Raw genomic sequence first — 17,019 nt, 5'->3', positions numbered from 1 at the left:
CTTTTAGATTTTTGATAATTAACCCTACATTGCATGAACAAAAAAAAAACCCTTCATGAATGCATAAAGGGGGTTAAAATGACCCGTGCTGGATTGCATGGTTTTCTTCAAAAAAATAGATGTCCTATTAATGAAAGAATTAAAAGAAATGATGATCCACAAATGTTTTAATATTTCCAACATTTTTATTTGTTTTCTTTTAATTGCCACATGAAACAACCTCTTGCAGCAGTGACATTCACTCTAAAAATGATCATAGTAATCTTATCAAATTGCTCAGTAATCAATTAGTGTCTCTCTCACTCTCTCACCCTCTCTCTCAGTCTTACATACACAACACACAATTGTAAACAAACACTTTCCAGTTGGTTTTGTAACTGTAAGTTATTCCCTTCAAATGCTATTGAGCTTTAAAAAATGGTATATTTTGTGTATGGGCCCATGCAGTAATAAAATACAAAATATGATTTAATAGTTTATTTTGTTAAATATCAAAAATCTAAAAGGTGTGCATCATTGCTGACACCTAGATGAACACTTTACAGTTGGTTGTGTGACTGTACATCATTCCCTTCAAATCCTATTGAAGTTAGAACGTGTTTAACAATGTCGTATGTAACTTTAGAGACGGTCCCATTAATTTCCGCATTTCCGCGAATATCGAACGTCGAACGTCGAACCAACTTTATTCCAGTGACCCTCCTCCCTCTGAAGACATATACTGTTAGGCAGTGCATAAACAAAACATTACATTAGAGATATTAACATATTTCATTGAAACAACACAGATTATTCAACCCTTTCTAAGCCCCACACGCTTGTACTTTTTACATACATTTATTGGTTGGGGGACTGGGAACGGGTTAATAAATCAACTCAAGACATTAGAAACTTAACACTCGTAACCGATGTAAAAGTTAGTCAGGAGAATTCCATGATCTATTTAATATTGACAATTTTCCAAACAAGAATTCTTATACATGCAAGCATTATTGCGTTCTTGGGTTTCTGATGTCATCGAAGGTTACTTATATTTTTCTAAGACTGCAAATGACTGTAATAAAGGCTTAACCAAGCCACCAGGTCTGACTCATGTCAAACCCGCAGAACACTGTCAACAGGTTGTTTTTGTGCATCTATGAGCACTATAATTAGCTGCAGAAAAAAAAAAAACACTGCATTTGATTAGTCATCTCCACAGTTAATTGATTTAGTTTTCAAAATAAAATTATTTTGATGTTCTAACAATTAACTATTTAGATGGTACAACGAATGAATCTGCACAGAATCTAAAAGTGCACAGACACGATTCAGAAAGGCCGAAAAAAACTATGGAAAATATTTATGAAGTGTATTCAATATGTGCAACTAACATATTGATTATACATATAGATTCTGTACATATATATATATATATATATACATATATATATATATATATATATATATATGTACAGAATCTATATGTATAATCAATAGTTAGAAGCGTAAAAATCCATAGAACAATGTTTGATCAAGTTATATTCTGAGTGTGTATTGAGTTAAATGAACTCTGTGTCTTAGTGTACAATAATTGTTCTTCTGTATCAGCTGGCACCTTTCTGCACAGCAATAAATTGGCAGTAGATATTCGCTTGTTTAAGTGAATAACCTTGAGGCCAGATACCAATTAAGGAGTTAGGATAAGGCCTTAGGAAGGGAGCTTTCAGCAGATAGAAATGGACAGAAGCTCATTGAGGCCTAAGAAGGGAGTATTGGTCAAGGCCAGGACACACACGCCTGTGTGAAACCTTTTTGTAAAAAAGAAACCTTGTATTCGTGAATGATTAAAAAAAAACAAAAAACATTACATTCGGGATATTAACATATTTCAGGGAAACAACACAGAGTAGTCACAGACAGCCTATATATATATATATATATATATGTACAGAATCTATATGTATAATCAATAGTTAGAAGCGTAAAAATCCATAGAACAATGTTTGATCAAGTTATATTCTGAGTGTGTATTGAGTTAAATGAACTCTGTGTCTTAGTGTACAATAATTGTTCTTCTGTATCAGCTGGCACCTTTCTGCACAGCAATAAATTGGCAGTAGATATTCGCTTGTGTAAGTGTCGTGAATAATTCAACCTTTTTAGCCTAAGTCAAAAACTTCAGAGACAGAGAGTTTAGTAGATGTCAAAAAGTAAATAAACTTTATTGAAAATCAATAAAGTGTGACAGTCTGCAGAAAGACCAAATTATGCAAACACACAGAGCAGTTTATATACCTTTCTCCACAGCGTAGTCATTGTAGGTGGGGTTTTGCCTTTCCACATTAAAACAGACCAATCTTCTTTGCCACAATTAAATATTCATGTCTATGTGTTATCTTAAATTTGTGGAGCATGCACAGTTAGCTGTTTTTCTTGAAAAGGTTTCATGAGGACAAGGTTTCTTTTTACAAAAAGGTTTCACTCAGACAGAGTCTTTGTTTTTTGTCTCTCTCTGATCAAACACTCCCTTCTTATGTCTCAATGAGCTTCTGTCCATTTCTATCTGCTGAAAGCTCCCTTCCTAAGGCCTTATCATAACTCCTTAATTGGTATCTGCCTCAAAGTTATATCTGCTTCTGTGGAGGAGGATACAGGCTGGTACAGAAAGAACAATTATTGTACAGTAAAACACAGAATTCATCCAACTCAATACACACTCAGAATATAACTTGATCAAACATTGTTCTATAGATTTAGATTATGCTTCTAACTATTGATTATACATATAGATTATGTTTTTTTTTTAACTAATATTGATTATTCGATTACGCTTAAGTAATAATTCTAAATGTTGGTAATACATATTGAATTCACTTCATTAACATATCCAAATGTTAGTTACATATATTGAATACACTTCATGGATATTTTCTATATAAGTAAATAACCTTGAGGCCAGATACCAATTAAGGAGTTAGGATAAGGCCTTAGGAAGGGAGCTTTCAGTAGATAGAAACGGACAAAAGCTCATTGAGACCTAAGAAGGGAGTATTGGTAAAGACCAGGACACACACGCCTGTGTGAAACCTTTTTGTAAAAAAGAAACCTTGTCCTCGTGAATGATAAAAAAAACAACAAAAAAAAACAAAACATTACATTCGGGATATTAACATATTTCTGGGAAACAACACAGATTAGTCACAGACAGCCTGCAGTGCACTTATGGCTAACTTGTGGCTATTTAAGCCACTTATGTGCACTACTTCTTGACTTTAACCCTAAAACTGTTAGATTAGACTGCAGGGGTCTCCAACACGTCGCTCGCGAGCTACCAGTAGCGCGTGGCCTGATTGTAGATAGCTCGCGAAGACATTCTGGAAACGCTTTCCCATCTCATCCAATCAGAGTGGGTTATACCACTTCCTATCCCGCCCCATCCAATGAAAATGTAGTATTTATTTGCCACATCTGACGTCACGCCAAAAAGTTTCAATCAAGCACGTCATCATGCTCATATTATATTATAGTATGAGCTATAAAATGCTCTTTGCTTCAGGATGGGTAAAGACAGTGTTCCACCAAACAAAAGGAAGAACACGTACTATTTCCATAGGAACGGGAGAGTGAATGTTTCTTCACCAATGTAAGCGGAAGATGTGAGAGCCTAATTTGCGGCGCTGGCGCTGCTGTCGGTAAGAGATGCGATGTTGAGCGCCATTTCACTCAAGTTCATGGTAACTTTACACCGGACTTTCCTGTGGGTAGCGGGCTACGAACTGAAAAAGTGAAGCAGCTGAAAGCAACATTACAAAAACAACAATCTTTATTCACCAAACTGATAAAGAGAGGAAATTCTGTAACTGAGGCATCACTTAAAGTGACAAAACACAAGAAGCCGTTCACCGATGGCGCCGCGGTGAAGGAAGAGATGACTGCGATGGCTGAAACTTTGTTCAGGGACCACAAAAGCAAGACAGAAATGAAGTCCGCTATCGCTGATGTCCAGCTCAGTGCCAACACAGTGGCAAGGAGCGTTTCCTTGCTTTCTTCAGATGGATGGGGCAGTTAGAACAGGACCTGCACAGGTGTCAATGGTTTTCATTTCAATGTGATGAATCGGTGCACTTGAGTGATTCAGCCCAGTTGGCTGTTTTTGTTCAGATGGTTTTTCATGATTTTTCCACCAAAGAGGAGTTTTTTTTTTTTTTTTTTTTTTTTATTTCATTATTTATTTATTTATTTATTTATTTATTTATACATTACTTCCTCTGAAAACCACAACCAGAGGAGTCGACATCTACAACGTTTTGAAGAACTACTTCATGGAAAAAAGCGTGTCCCTTGAAAAGCTGGTTTCTATGACAACAGACGCAGCTCCAGCCGTGATAGGGCGCCACTCTGTGGAGTTATTGCACATTGCAAGGCCGGACCCAGACTTTCCTAAATTTCTGAACTATCACTGCATCATTCATCAGCAGGCGATCTGCACTAAGGTTATGGGTTTTGATCATGTCATGAAACCGGTTATTCAGATTATCAACTCGATTCGAGCAAAGTCCAAACAACACAGATGTTTCAAACTGTTTCTTGATGAAATTTCTGCAGAGTATGGCGATCTCCTCCATCACACAGAAGTCAGATGGTTGAGTAGGAGTAAGGTACTTCACCGCTTTATTTCCTTGCTGAGGGAAATTAAGGCTTTTATGGAAGCAAGGGGGAGGATACTGACCTGTTGTCTGATGCCGGATGGCTGCTTGAACTTGCATTATTGGCTGATGTGACAGAGAAACTGAATCAGCTCAATCTTCAGTTACAAGGTAAAGAAAAACCATATGTGATCTGATCAGTGCTGTGAAGGCATTTAAAGCAAAACTGTCATTTTACCTTCATCAATTGAAAAACAAAAAATTGCAACACTTCCCCTCATTGGTAAAGATGTTAGAAAGCCACACAAATGCAACCAAATTTTGGATGCACTCAAGTATTGTGACCTCCTGTCCAGGCTTGGGCAGGAATTTGAGGAAAGATTCGGTGATTTTGAGAATCTTGAGCCATGTGTGGCATTCATTGCCAACCCTTTCATGGAGATAGATATCGATCACATTTCAAAGCAGATGGCTGAACTGTTCAATGTCAATGCTGTAGAGATGGAGATGGAGGTTATTAATCTCCAAAATCATATCTAGCTCAAATCTCAGCAACATTCAAAACATTTCTGGAATCTGGTAGACCCAGAAAACTACAAGAACATTCACCAAGAACAAGAACATTCACCAACATTCACATTCAATTAAGAAATGAAGCTCATGTTAAGGCTATTTCTTCCACAGAGGCCTTCAGAAGAAATTGATGACCAATTCCCTAGGCATTGTGCCTCAATTTAAGATAAACACTCACATGCTGATACAGAAAGTATGATATTGTACACAGAGGCAAGACAGACAGGAATATTTTAAAGGAAATTTAAATATTTGCAATGATGGATACGAACTGATGCTCTTACTCTTATAGGTTGCTCAGCTCCTGCCCAGCCTCTACCCCCCGTCACTCTTGCCCCAGCTACTGCTGCCCCTGCTCCTCCTAGTGGTGGTAGTAGCAGTGGTGGTAGCAGCAGTGGCTCAAGCAGTGGCAGCGGCTTCTGTGCTGGCAAGGCTAATGGACTTTACCCCGACCCCAGCAATACTAACCAGTTCTACAACTGCAACAGTGGCAAGGCCTACTTGGAGCACTGTGCCACTGGCCTGGTCTTTGATGCTAGCTGCTCTTGCTGCAACTGGTCTTAAATCCAAGTTCATAAATCTGAGTGCTTATAAACTGCTCTTTTCTTGATTGATCTGAGTTGTCTTTAGTCATGTTCATTGATGTTCTGAAATAAAAATAAACCAGCAAAGCTAAACTGTACTTGTGGTTTCATCTGTTTAGTCAAAAAAAAGAAAGAAAAAATGTCCCATGTTGCTATGAGTCAGACTGAAAATCCTATTAGCTACTATCTGCCTTAGAGATGTACAGAGCAGGCCTGAGCGCCCAGCATGCTGACAGATAATAGCCAAGATTCACCTTTACACTTCATAAGGCCTTGTGTTGTAGCTAGGTAGCAAGCATTAGACAGCTAGCTCTCTATCATCCCCTTTGTACTGTGTTTTGTTCTTGCAGATCATGGTATCAGCGACTGGTAGAACGATTCACATGCCATGTACTATCATAATAAATAGTATGTCAGAACAAAGTGTGTACAGTGTGTTTTAGGGATGAAGCCCTGATTTCTAATGGCATGTGTATTACTTGCCACTCACAGCCATCAGATTAATCTATGCAGTAGAGAGGGATGCAGCATAACCCATATTATAAAAGGATCCTCAATGAGTTTGCAATAACATTTCTTCCACCAAAGCTTTTAATTGTGATCAAACATGCTGGTCAACAAAATCAATACTTGTACACATACAAGTCTAGAGTTCAGATTCTGATGGAGACTATAGGACTTCATTTCATATAGGTCATATTCAATGCAAATGAAAGAAAGAGATTTGTTACAATTTTATTGCAAATGGCAAATTATAGTGTTTTTATGCTAATGATTCCAAACAGAAATGACACTAAACACGGTCAGTTTTAACACCATGAAAACATTCAATTCCAGAACTCAAAAACAAAAACAAACAATCTTAACAAAGAAGTTAAATAGAAGCTTGACATTCAGTATATATTGTAGAACAAGGAAAGAGTTGACTGTTGATTCTCAGTAAAAACAATACAGCATCAAATGGGAATTGTATCAGATTGAGCTTATGGAAAACACCTGTTGCCATAAACACTAAGCAATGATAAGTGCTATTAGAGATCTTTTGTTTGAAAACTCATTAATGAATATCAGATGTTTATATGACTAATTGTACTTAAACATGATAAAATGTTATTCTTGAATCTAATCAGCTTGGTCAGAAGGTTTTGATTAACTTACTAAAAACATGACTCTGACAGTATTTCCATATGAAAGGCAACTCACAGATTGTTTCTATAGTAACAGTTTCTGATTTGTCACACTGATTTGTGTACTGAAAAGATGTGTTGTTATTCATCAAAGAAAAAGTCTAATCATTGCTAAGATAGACATTTATAAGACATTTATTCAACATGTATGGAAGGAGTCTCCAGTGTCAGCGCTTAACAGAGGTAAAGCTGTTGTATTTGATTCCACAATTATAGTCCCAAATTATGGGAATTATTAATGATTTTATACACTCAGTTGTCAGTTTATTAGATAAGACTACCATATACTGTAGGGTATTTATTAGGTAAACAGTTATTGAGTATAACACATTTGTTTCTGATGAGCAGATATTATGTGGGTGGTGGAGCACCCTCAACATAGCACAGACGCTAAAATGGTGATGGAATGATAGTGGATGTTTCTGTCGATCAGGTGATGCAGCATAACCTGCCAAACAAAATAGCCATCTAACAACAGTCCTGATGTCAGAAACTGAACATTGATGAGGGGCTAAAGATGGTCCTATGGTGGTCCCATTCCACTGACGGACATGCGCAGATGTTGGCTGAAAACTGCAGTTAGTAAGTGTAACTGTATACATATTAAGTGAGCTATATGGCAGGTGTACATGGTAAATTGGCACTGAGCACTACTGTGCTTTAAGGTCTAATGATACTGTACCATCCACAAAGCATTGCCAACTTAATGTTAAAATATAGATGTAACGGACAAAAAAAAAAAAAAAATTTTTTTTAACTATTTTATAATCTGGTTGTGTTTTGGTTTGAGATTACAAAGACATTTGTGTCTTTTATCTGGCTGCAAGCATAGCGGTCAGTCCTGTGGCATTCCAGGTAAGGACCCCAATCTTCAGTGGGTGAGGATGTTAATTTGAGCCGCTGTAAGGAGATACTCATATACGTCAAATGTCTTTGTGGTATCTAAGATACATGATGCTGACAATAGTATACTAGTGTATTAAATTTATCAAATATATGTCAGTTCTAGAGCGAACACATAAGGCTTATAAAGTGATACATTATTATTATTATTATTATTATTATTATTATTGGAGTACTGTTGCATCCTAATTTTCAAACACACACAAGAAGTTCCTGTCCTACCTGCCAAAAGCTTCCACTGGATTTCATTATCTTCCAGACAGCCACAATTGGGATCCACATGAGGCAGAAGGCAGTCATACACCAGCCCAGAGCAATGCCCCACTGTGGATATTCCACTGAGCCATATGTGGGAGCAGTGAATGTGTACAGTGACCAGACAAGAATGACCTGGAGGATATGAAGCAGTACATGTTTTATCTCAGGCAAACTTGACAATCTTTCTAAAACATTATTATTATTAACATTTGAATAATACTTTCTATAGGTTGCATATTATACACACAAAGAGAACAGCAGGAGTGATGAAAAACCAGCAAGCCCTCCACCACATCCAGAAGAGGGTGCTCTTGGTCCCAATCATCATTTCAATGTCTTGGATAAACCGGTTTCCACCTGAAAGCAGTAGTTCAATTCTGAATTAAACTGATCAGTGAAAAGCCATAAGTTCTTTTAAACAACAAATAATAAAAAAAATGTTATATTCACCGTATAACCAGGTGAGACCGAAGACCTCCAACAATCCAACCACCAGAAGAATCCATCCAGCACAGAAGGTATCTATCAGATTCACCCAGTATATACCAGCCTTTGAAGACAACAAGTCTGCCTTAAATATTTTCCATTTTATTTCCGATATTTTCCCATGAGTATGTCGAAAGAAAACAGAAAATTTACTTACTCCAGTGACACATGGTAAGCCAAGCAGGAAGAGTATGATACAGATGACTACGGTAATGGGGCCCCGTTTAGACCTTAAGATTCGTGGGTAGGCATCTTGGAGACATGTTGTGATCACCTCTGCCAGACAGATGATGTTTAAGCCAGATATTTGAAACAGATTAATATTTTCCTTCCAGAGACACAATGCCTGCAGAGTACAAATGCTATGCAATGATAGACTTGTGTTAAAGCAACTGATAGATGAAAAATATCTATGCACAGCAGTTCTTTTCTGCAAATTTTGGCATAATAACATGCATGCACTTACATCGTGTATTTCTATGTTCTGCAAGGAAAATTATATTTTTATGCATGTCATGTCTTTCTTTTGTTTGTTTGTATACTTGAATGTAAGCAATAAGCCTACCTATTCCAGCAAACTGAGAGTCCAAACCAAGAGTTATGAGCATGAAGAAGAACAGGAAGGACCACAGCGGAGATATAGGAAGTTTGGAAAGAACATCAGGGTAAGCAATGAAGGCCAGTCCAAACTCTTAAAATGTGGAGGAAAACAAACATATTCTTACTTTCTGGTGATACCCATTAGTCAGTCAATGATCCAGAAATGTGACCTTTTTATTTCTTCCAAAAACATGAAGTATACTTCCAAGTACTCTTTTTAAAGTTGTTGTCATTCAACCAACCAATATTCCCACCTTGGACGCCATTAATAGTTAATAATTAATTAGAATGAATAAAAGGACCTATTTTTCTAGCCACAAATTGATCTATGTTTCACTGTTTTTTCCATACAATTTGCTAAAGATGTTTAACATCTTGCAAGTATTCCAATCAAAAATTTTATACATTTACTAGAAATCTTGATCTAAATCCAGATTTCTTTAAATCTGCTTTGTGACTATGTCTACTGTTCAAAGTTAAATACACATACAATTTAATCGGTTTGAATATAGAATACTAAATTCACTTGCAAATTAAAGGAGCGAAAGAGAGAGAGAGAGAGAGAGAGAGAGAGAGAGAGAGAAAAAAATAAAGCTTACCAGCCTGTGCAACCTCTGAAACTGGTCTCCCATATGTATGTGCCATGTGTCCAAGGATGGAAAATATGGCAAAGCCAGCAAAGATGCTAGTACTGCAGTTTGTGATGCACACTATAATGGAGTCTTTGTAGGAGTTGTTATGAAATTTGTTGTAGGACGCCAGTGCTGTTAGACCACCCCATGCAATAGACAATGAGAAGAATATCTGAGTGGCTGCATCCTTCCAAACCTGTGTGAGTAAAGAAACCCAACATAATGCAGAAGAAATGTAAGGATAATCATTATTTTACAAGCTAGAAAGAAATTGGTGTTAGAGACTCAGTTTGAATGTTGAATCTTGCCTCAGCCTCAGCCAGTTTTGTAAGGTTAGACTGGGAGCCAATGTAATATTCAATGCCGTCTCTTGCGCCCTCCAGAGTAACGCCACGTATTAGCAGGATGAGCAGGACAGCATATGGAAATATGGCCGTGAAATACACAACCTGAAGGCATATAAATGTTACGTTGTCACCTCTGCAGCAATACCAGTGATGTATTGTTTTCAATCTGATTCGGTCTCCACTGTATAGGTATATATACTCAGCTAATTCCTTACTGATCTTAACCCAGGATATTAACCATTCAAAATCAATATTTGTTAATATGCAGTACTCACTTTCCCAGAAGACTTGATGCCTTTGTAGAGAGCTGCAGCTATCAGGATCCAACCCAATAGCAGGCAGAGAGCCAAGTGCCAAACCACTGACCCTGTCTCATCCATACTGCTAGTGCGCTGGAGGGCTACATGGCTAAATGACAGATTATTCATGGTAACTTTAAAATCCTTCTCACAACAAAATGACAACAAATCCTGAGCACTTTTCTATTACTATTATTATTAGATTTAGTTAGATTCGGTGCACTAGCAGTATACCTAACACTGACCCTAATCTTAAATTCAGCAAGGAAAACATTTAGACTTTCAGTGTTTTAAAGAAAAGCTGCATTTTCCTAATTAAATGATCAAGGTGAAAACTTTCAGATATTCCTTTCCTGTGGGATTTTGTTTCATTGTTTTTTTGTTTTTTCAAGTAAAAGCTGAATTTCTGTCCGACACAATGTTACTTCAAATCATTAATTTGTATAAATTCCTGAGAGAGAGAGAGAGAGAGAGAGAGAGAGAGAGAGAGAGAGAGAGAGAGAGAGAGTAACTCACTCCCAGTACTGCTCGCTGGTGCTCTGTAATGGGGCACTAATCAAGAACTCTTCTGAACAGTTTTGATTCCCATCAGCCACCACACTCACATTCCCAGCTATGAGACTCAAGTTATAGGCAGTCATATTGCAATACTCTGTTGAGATAAAAAACAAAATTCAGAATATTATCAGTATCCTTCAGTAGTTTTAAACAGCAGTAGCCCCTGATAACCCCTGGCCATAGTTGAGCATTGTGTGCAGGTGCTGCAATTACCTGTAGGAATTTCAATAAGTAGCAGATGGTCACATTTTTTCCAGACCTTTTTCTTTAAAGTTTGCATTAATCTGATTTTTTTTTTTTTTTTTTAGGTTCAGTGGGTTCAATATGATAAGCAAAATTCCAACCAAGAGAAATGCTGCTTACTCATGTTAAATTAGAAGTGACACATTCATGAAATTTCTAAGAAAACAGATACAGCCTATAGTGCATTGCATGGAATAATGTGACATTTCTGTAACAGTGATGAAGATAAGGGCTTGACAAACCTCTGACAGTGTTGTTGCAGTCCATCTCTGACCAGCTTGAGCAATCGCTCCATGGCAATGGGAACTGAAATGATGCAAACATGTAGTAGATGCCATATGCGATGATGACGTTGTAGTAGATCGACACAAAAGTGCCAACCACCATCATGGTAACTCCAACACCTGAGAAAGGTATTAGGCAATTAAAAATATATGGTCAGTATTGCTTTCATTTGGAGGGTTGACTTTGATTAAGTAAATTTAACAGTTATTACATTATTAAGCATTTAATGGAGTCAGTGGGGTTAATCAAGATGAGAATACACATTCCCTTTTTTTATGTATAATGATCAGTATTCTCATTCTGTTAAAGATAATAAACACAAGATCCAGAAAGTATATTTAGGATGAGTGGCAGCACATTCTTTCAGTTTTTTCTTTTTTATCTGCATGGCAGTAGCTATAACCAACATAAAAATTAACAAAAAAAAGTGCTCTTGTGGAGCTTAAGCACTTAAAACATTTACTACATTTTCATATCACTCAATTACTTCTGTAGACTGAATCATGTTCCCAATTCGCAAATACTGACAGGTGATAAATTAAAATAAAAACAACATCAAGAGGAAGAATAAAATGCATAAAATTCTACAAGTCCCTGGAATGAACATCATTCTTCCAAAAGGCATTCCCTGAATTGTGTCACAGCTATTCCATCCCCAAGGAACTTCAACTCCTAGACCCCTCTGCCTCTAGATCCTGTCTGTTGTAACTCTTCACTTTTAATGAGACAAGTGGCTCCAAACCATGCCAGTAGAATTCCCCTCACAGCATAACAGAGACACCTTTTTTTATACTTTAATTTGACACCTGTATGTATGTTAATTTATATTTAGAAAGGTGAAACAGATCACTCAGATAAAAATATTATCAATCACTGTGTAATAATATTATACTATATAAAGTTTATGTATACTATATAATAATCACTGATAAGGCAGCTACCTACCTTGCAATATTGGCACAGATTTCCACATGTTAATGGGTCCCTGGCTACAGAACTGTCCAACAGAGCTCTCCATGAAAAAGAGTGGCAGCCCTGCGACTGACAGCATGATCACGTAAGGAATGAGGAAGGCTCCTAATAACAGAAAATCAATGTAGTGTACAATTTAGGTGAATACTTTACTGAAAAGTGCTGTTTATAAGGCTACATGACCTTACATAAGCCCTTCCTGCCTACTGGGGAGGTAGCATTGCCAGATTCACAGCTCCAGCTATCCTGTCTCAATCCTCAGTTCGGGTTTCAGTCTATGAGGAGTTTGGCTCTAAATGACCCCTAGGTGTCATCAAAGTCTTTATGATAGGGTATGCTTGTTGGAATAAACCATCATAAATTATTTAAATGATTATGCAGGTTTATGTCAGTTGACATGACATACTTGAAATGCTTATCTAGGTGTCTAAGATCTCCACTAACACCACCGTAAGGTTAAGTGAGTAACACAGGTATAACAATGTCATGTGCTTAGTGTCATATGTCATATGCAGGCGTAACCATGTCATGTGCAAGTCTGCATATCTATCATCTATCTATCTACAACTTTCACAACTTTTACTATTCATGGAAACTGTACATCAGTTTATGAAGGTATGTTGCATTAGACATGTGTATTACATCGATGTCATGACACAGAGTTCAAGTAAAGTGTTATGAACTAAAGGGTTACCAGGGGTCATAATGGACAAATATGGACATAATGGAAAGAATCATATGAATTATATGAATATGACACACTGGTAACACTTTATTTTAAGGTCCACAAATAAGCAATCTACTAATACCTAAACTAATATTAATTAATTAATTACATTCACTAATCCTTAGCACATCAGAAAATAATTAATCGTATCTATTCACAAGCTCTGAGTCATTATGAAGAGTCTATTTGGAAACAACCTAGATGAACTCAAATTATAGGCTGTAATCTAGGTTTATTTGTCAGCAACTCAATGTTAAACTATTTATTTATTTATTTATTTATTTATATTTTACATTTTGTTTTATAACATCACGCTGATAAAGAGATTTGGATTATTAGTGGTGTTGGCTTCAAACTGCAAATTGTCCTAACTTACTTAAATAGCCTAAAGGTTTGGTTAACCTACATTTTGTGGAAAATGTGAATGATCTTTATTAACACTGCATAAGTCATGATATTAATTGTCTTTAATTTATTTATTCATTTTCATATGGTTCATTTACATGTGATTCATTTACATGTGAATCAATCACGTATGATTCATTTACATGTGATTCATTTTCATGAGATTCATATTCATGAGATTCATATTCATGAGATTCATAATCAAGCGATACATTTTCATGTGATTCATTTACGTATGATTCATTTACATGTGATTCATTTTTATGAGATTCATTTTCATGCGATTCATATTCAAGTGATACATTTTCATGTGATTCATTTACGTATGATTCATTTACATGTGATTCATTTACTAATTTGCTTCTCTTTAAATCAAGTTTTAGACTGTAATATTACAAAGGTCTTTCCAGATTATTACTTGCTACACTGGATGAGATAACCCCAGTAAAATTGCCTGAATTCTATAATATAATTTGTTCACCATGTTAGGTTTAAATCCTCTAAAAACAGATTCGCAATTAAATAACATTACTCTGTTCCAATTCACATCCTTCAAAGCACTGGCATGTTCTGCTTACTCTCACAATCCTCCAAACACCCACACACCCAAAGCCTCCATAAACAAATGAGACAGCAGTGTATCCTACAAAAACCGAACGTTGTCCACAATGTGAAAACAACTCGGAGAGTAAGCTGAACTAACCAACAAAATTACCAAGACTGATAAACAGTCTGCACACAATAATAAATATAATGTCCTTACTTTTTAAAGACTTGTAACAAATAATATAACAGTGTAGCACGTAAAGCCGAGGAGATAACACAAATAAAATTAAATGAACAGAAACTCTAACCCGGTCAGACCATCAAAACAGAGAAGCACATTAATACAGAAGTACATGATATTAATGATTAATGATAATATAGTCATGATATTAATTAACCAAATGAGTTAAGGACATGTTAATAGATAACGATTACCATTATGAATGGCTATTCATCTATGTCTTAGAGCTTGTTAATATGTACACTTTGCTAAGGATTGAAACCATTAGTTAAGTATTAATATATAGCATATTTGTGGACCTTATAGTAAAGTCCCACACTTTGATGAAACCTTGCTCACTCACCGCCTCCATGTTTGTACGCTAGATATGGGAATCTCCATACGTTTCCAAGTCCGACTGCATATCCAATCACAGACAACAGATATTCTCCCTTATTGCTCCAGTTCCCCCTGTCTGTGTTTTCATCCATGCTTCCAACATGGGAGTTTTTACCTGCATTGTTTTCCTAAAACAATTAAACAAAGTATACATGTTAATACAAACTATACACCTATAATGGATTAACTCATAAACTAGAATAATATAATACATATACCGTTCCATCCAATTTTTCAACTCTTGAACATCAAATACAATTAAAACTCAAATAAATGAAATACAATACATAGCTTTTACCTGATCATCTGCAATGCCGTTTTCGAGCACTGAATGTGTCATGTTCTGTTCGCTCATACTCTAATGCAGCACACGGTAATGATGAACATGAATGGGAGTGCAGACAGTATGTTGAAGTATTGAGATTTTTTATAACCACAACCCTCCTACTGGAATAAAGTTGGTTCGACGTTCGACGTTCGATATTCGCGGAAATGCGGAAATTAAGGGACCGTCTCTAAAGTTACATACGACATTGTTAAACACGTTCTAACTTCAATAGCATTTGAAGGGAATGATGTACAGTCACACAACCAACTGGAAAGTGTTCATCTAGGTGTCGGGTATGAGACACACCTTTTAGATTTTTGATAATTAACCCTACATTGCATGAACAAAAAAAACCCTTCATGAATGCATAAAGGGGGTTAAAATGACCCGTGCTGGATTGCATGGTTTTCTTCAAAAAATAGATGTCCTATTAATGAAAGAATTAAAAGAAATGATGATCCACGAATGTTTTAATATTTCCAACATTTTTATTTGTTTTCTTTTAAGTGCCACATGAAACAACCTCTTGCAGCAGTGACATTCACTCTGAAAAATGATCATAGTAATCTTATCAAATTGCTCAGTAATCAATTAGTTTCTCTCTCACTCTCTCACACTCTCTCTCAGTCTCTCTCTTTCATTCACGCACTCTCTTACATACACAACACACACTTGTAAACAAACACTTTCCAGTTGGTTTTGTGACTGTACATCATTCCCTTCAAATGCTATTGAGATTTTAAAAATTGTACATTTTGTGTATGGGCCCATTCTGCAGTGAAATTCGTGTCTAATTTAAATGTTATTTAATAGCTCATTTTAATAAATATAAAAAATAAAACGTGTGTCTCATACCTGACACCTAGATGCTATTGAGCTTTAAAAAATGGTATATTTTGTGTATGGGCCCATGCAGTAATAAAATACATGACAATATTCATATATGATTTAATAGTTTATTTTGTTAAATATCAAAAATCTAAAAGGTGTGGATCATTGCTGACACCTAGTTGAACACTTTACAGTTGGTTGTGTGACTGTACATCATTCCCTTCAAATCCTATTTAAGTTAGAACGTGTTTAACAATGTCGTATGTAACTTTAGAGACGGTCCCTTAATTTCCGCATTTCCGCGAATATCGAACGTCGAACCAACTTTATTCCAGAACTTTATTCCAGAACTTTATTCCAGTGACCCTCCTCCCTCTGAAGACATATACTCAGTTAGGCCGTGCATAAAAAAACCCCCATTACATTAGGGATATTAACATGTTTCAGGGAAACAACACAGATTATTCAACCCTTTCTAAGCCCCACACGCTTATAGTTTTTACATACATTTATTGGTTGGGGGACTGGGAACGGGTTAATAAATCAACTCAAGACATTAGAAACTTAACACTCGTAACTGATGTAAAAGTTAGTCAGGAGAATTCCATGATCTATTTAATATTGACAATTGTCCAAACAAGAATTCTTATACATGCAAGCATTGTTTATTGCGTTCTTGGGTTTCTGATGTCATCGAAGGTTACTTATATTTTTCTTAGACTGCAAATACTGTAATAAAGGCTTAACCAAGCCACCAGGTCTGACTCATCTCAAAACCGCATAACACTGACACCAGGTTGTTTTTGTGCATCTATGAGCACTATAATTAGCTGCAGAAAAAAAAACACTGCATTTGATTAGTCATCTCCACAGTTAATTGATTTAGTTTTCAAAATAAAATTATTTTGATGTTCTAACAATTAACTATTTAGATGGTACAACGAATGAATCTGCACAGGATCTAAAAGTGCACAGACACCATTCAGAAAGGCCGAAAAAACCTATGGA

At 36.2% G+C, this 17,019-nt stretch overlaps 1 protein-coding gene and 1 long non-coding RNA gene across 2 annotated transcripts; one reads left to right on the top strand and one right to left on the bottom strand.

The window, feature by feature from the left end:
• Positions 1-3,576: 3,576 nt before the first annotated feature.
• Positions 3,577-5,872, top strand: LOC128624997 (uncharacterized). Its single transcript, XR_008388871.1, has 2 exons — positions 3,577-4,799; positions 5,494-5,872. It is a non-coding gene; the product is annotated as an uncharacterized LOC128624997 (long non-coding RNA).
• Positions 5,873-6,504: 632 nt separating this feature from the next.
• LOC128624994 (sodium- and chloride-dependent neutral and basic amino acid transporter B(0+)-like) lies at positions 6,505-15,328 on the bottom strand. The gene is made up of 14 exons (XM_053652963.1): positions 15,151-15,328; positions 14,818-14,980; positions 12,529-12,660; positions 11,541-11,702; positions 11,014-11,149; positions 10,474-10,606; positions 10,160-10,300; positions 9,819-10,047; positions 9,185-9,310; positions 8,777-8,895; positions 8,584-8,683; positions 8,381-8,490; positions 8,098-8,265; positions 6,505-7,872 (listed from the first exon to the last, which is right to left on the bottom strand). Exons 1-14 carry the CDS (start codon positions 15,205-15,207, stop codon positions 7,735-7,737), a joined length of 1,914 nt encoding a protein of 637 aa, XP_053508938.1. The 5' UTR covers positions 15,208-15,328; the 3' UTR covers positions 6,505-7,734.
• Between the last annotated feature and the right edge of the window lie 1,691 nt (positions 15,329-17,019).

This window comes from Ictalurus furcatus, chromosome 21 (genome assembly GCF_023375685.1).
Source record: "Ictalurus furcatus strain D&B chromosome 21, Billie_1.0, whole genome shotgun sequence".
Classification (NCBI taxonomy): domain Eukaryota; kingdom Metazoa; phylum Chordata; class Actinopteri; order Siluriformes; family Ictaluridae; genus Ictalurus; species Ictalurus furcatus.
The sequence above is the reverse complement of the archived record's forward strand: the minus strand, read 5'-3'. Positions and strand labels throughout refer to the sequence as shown.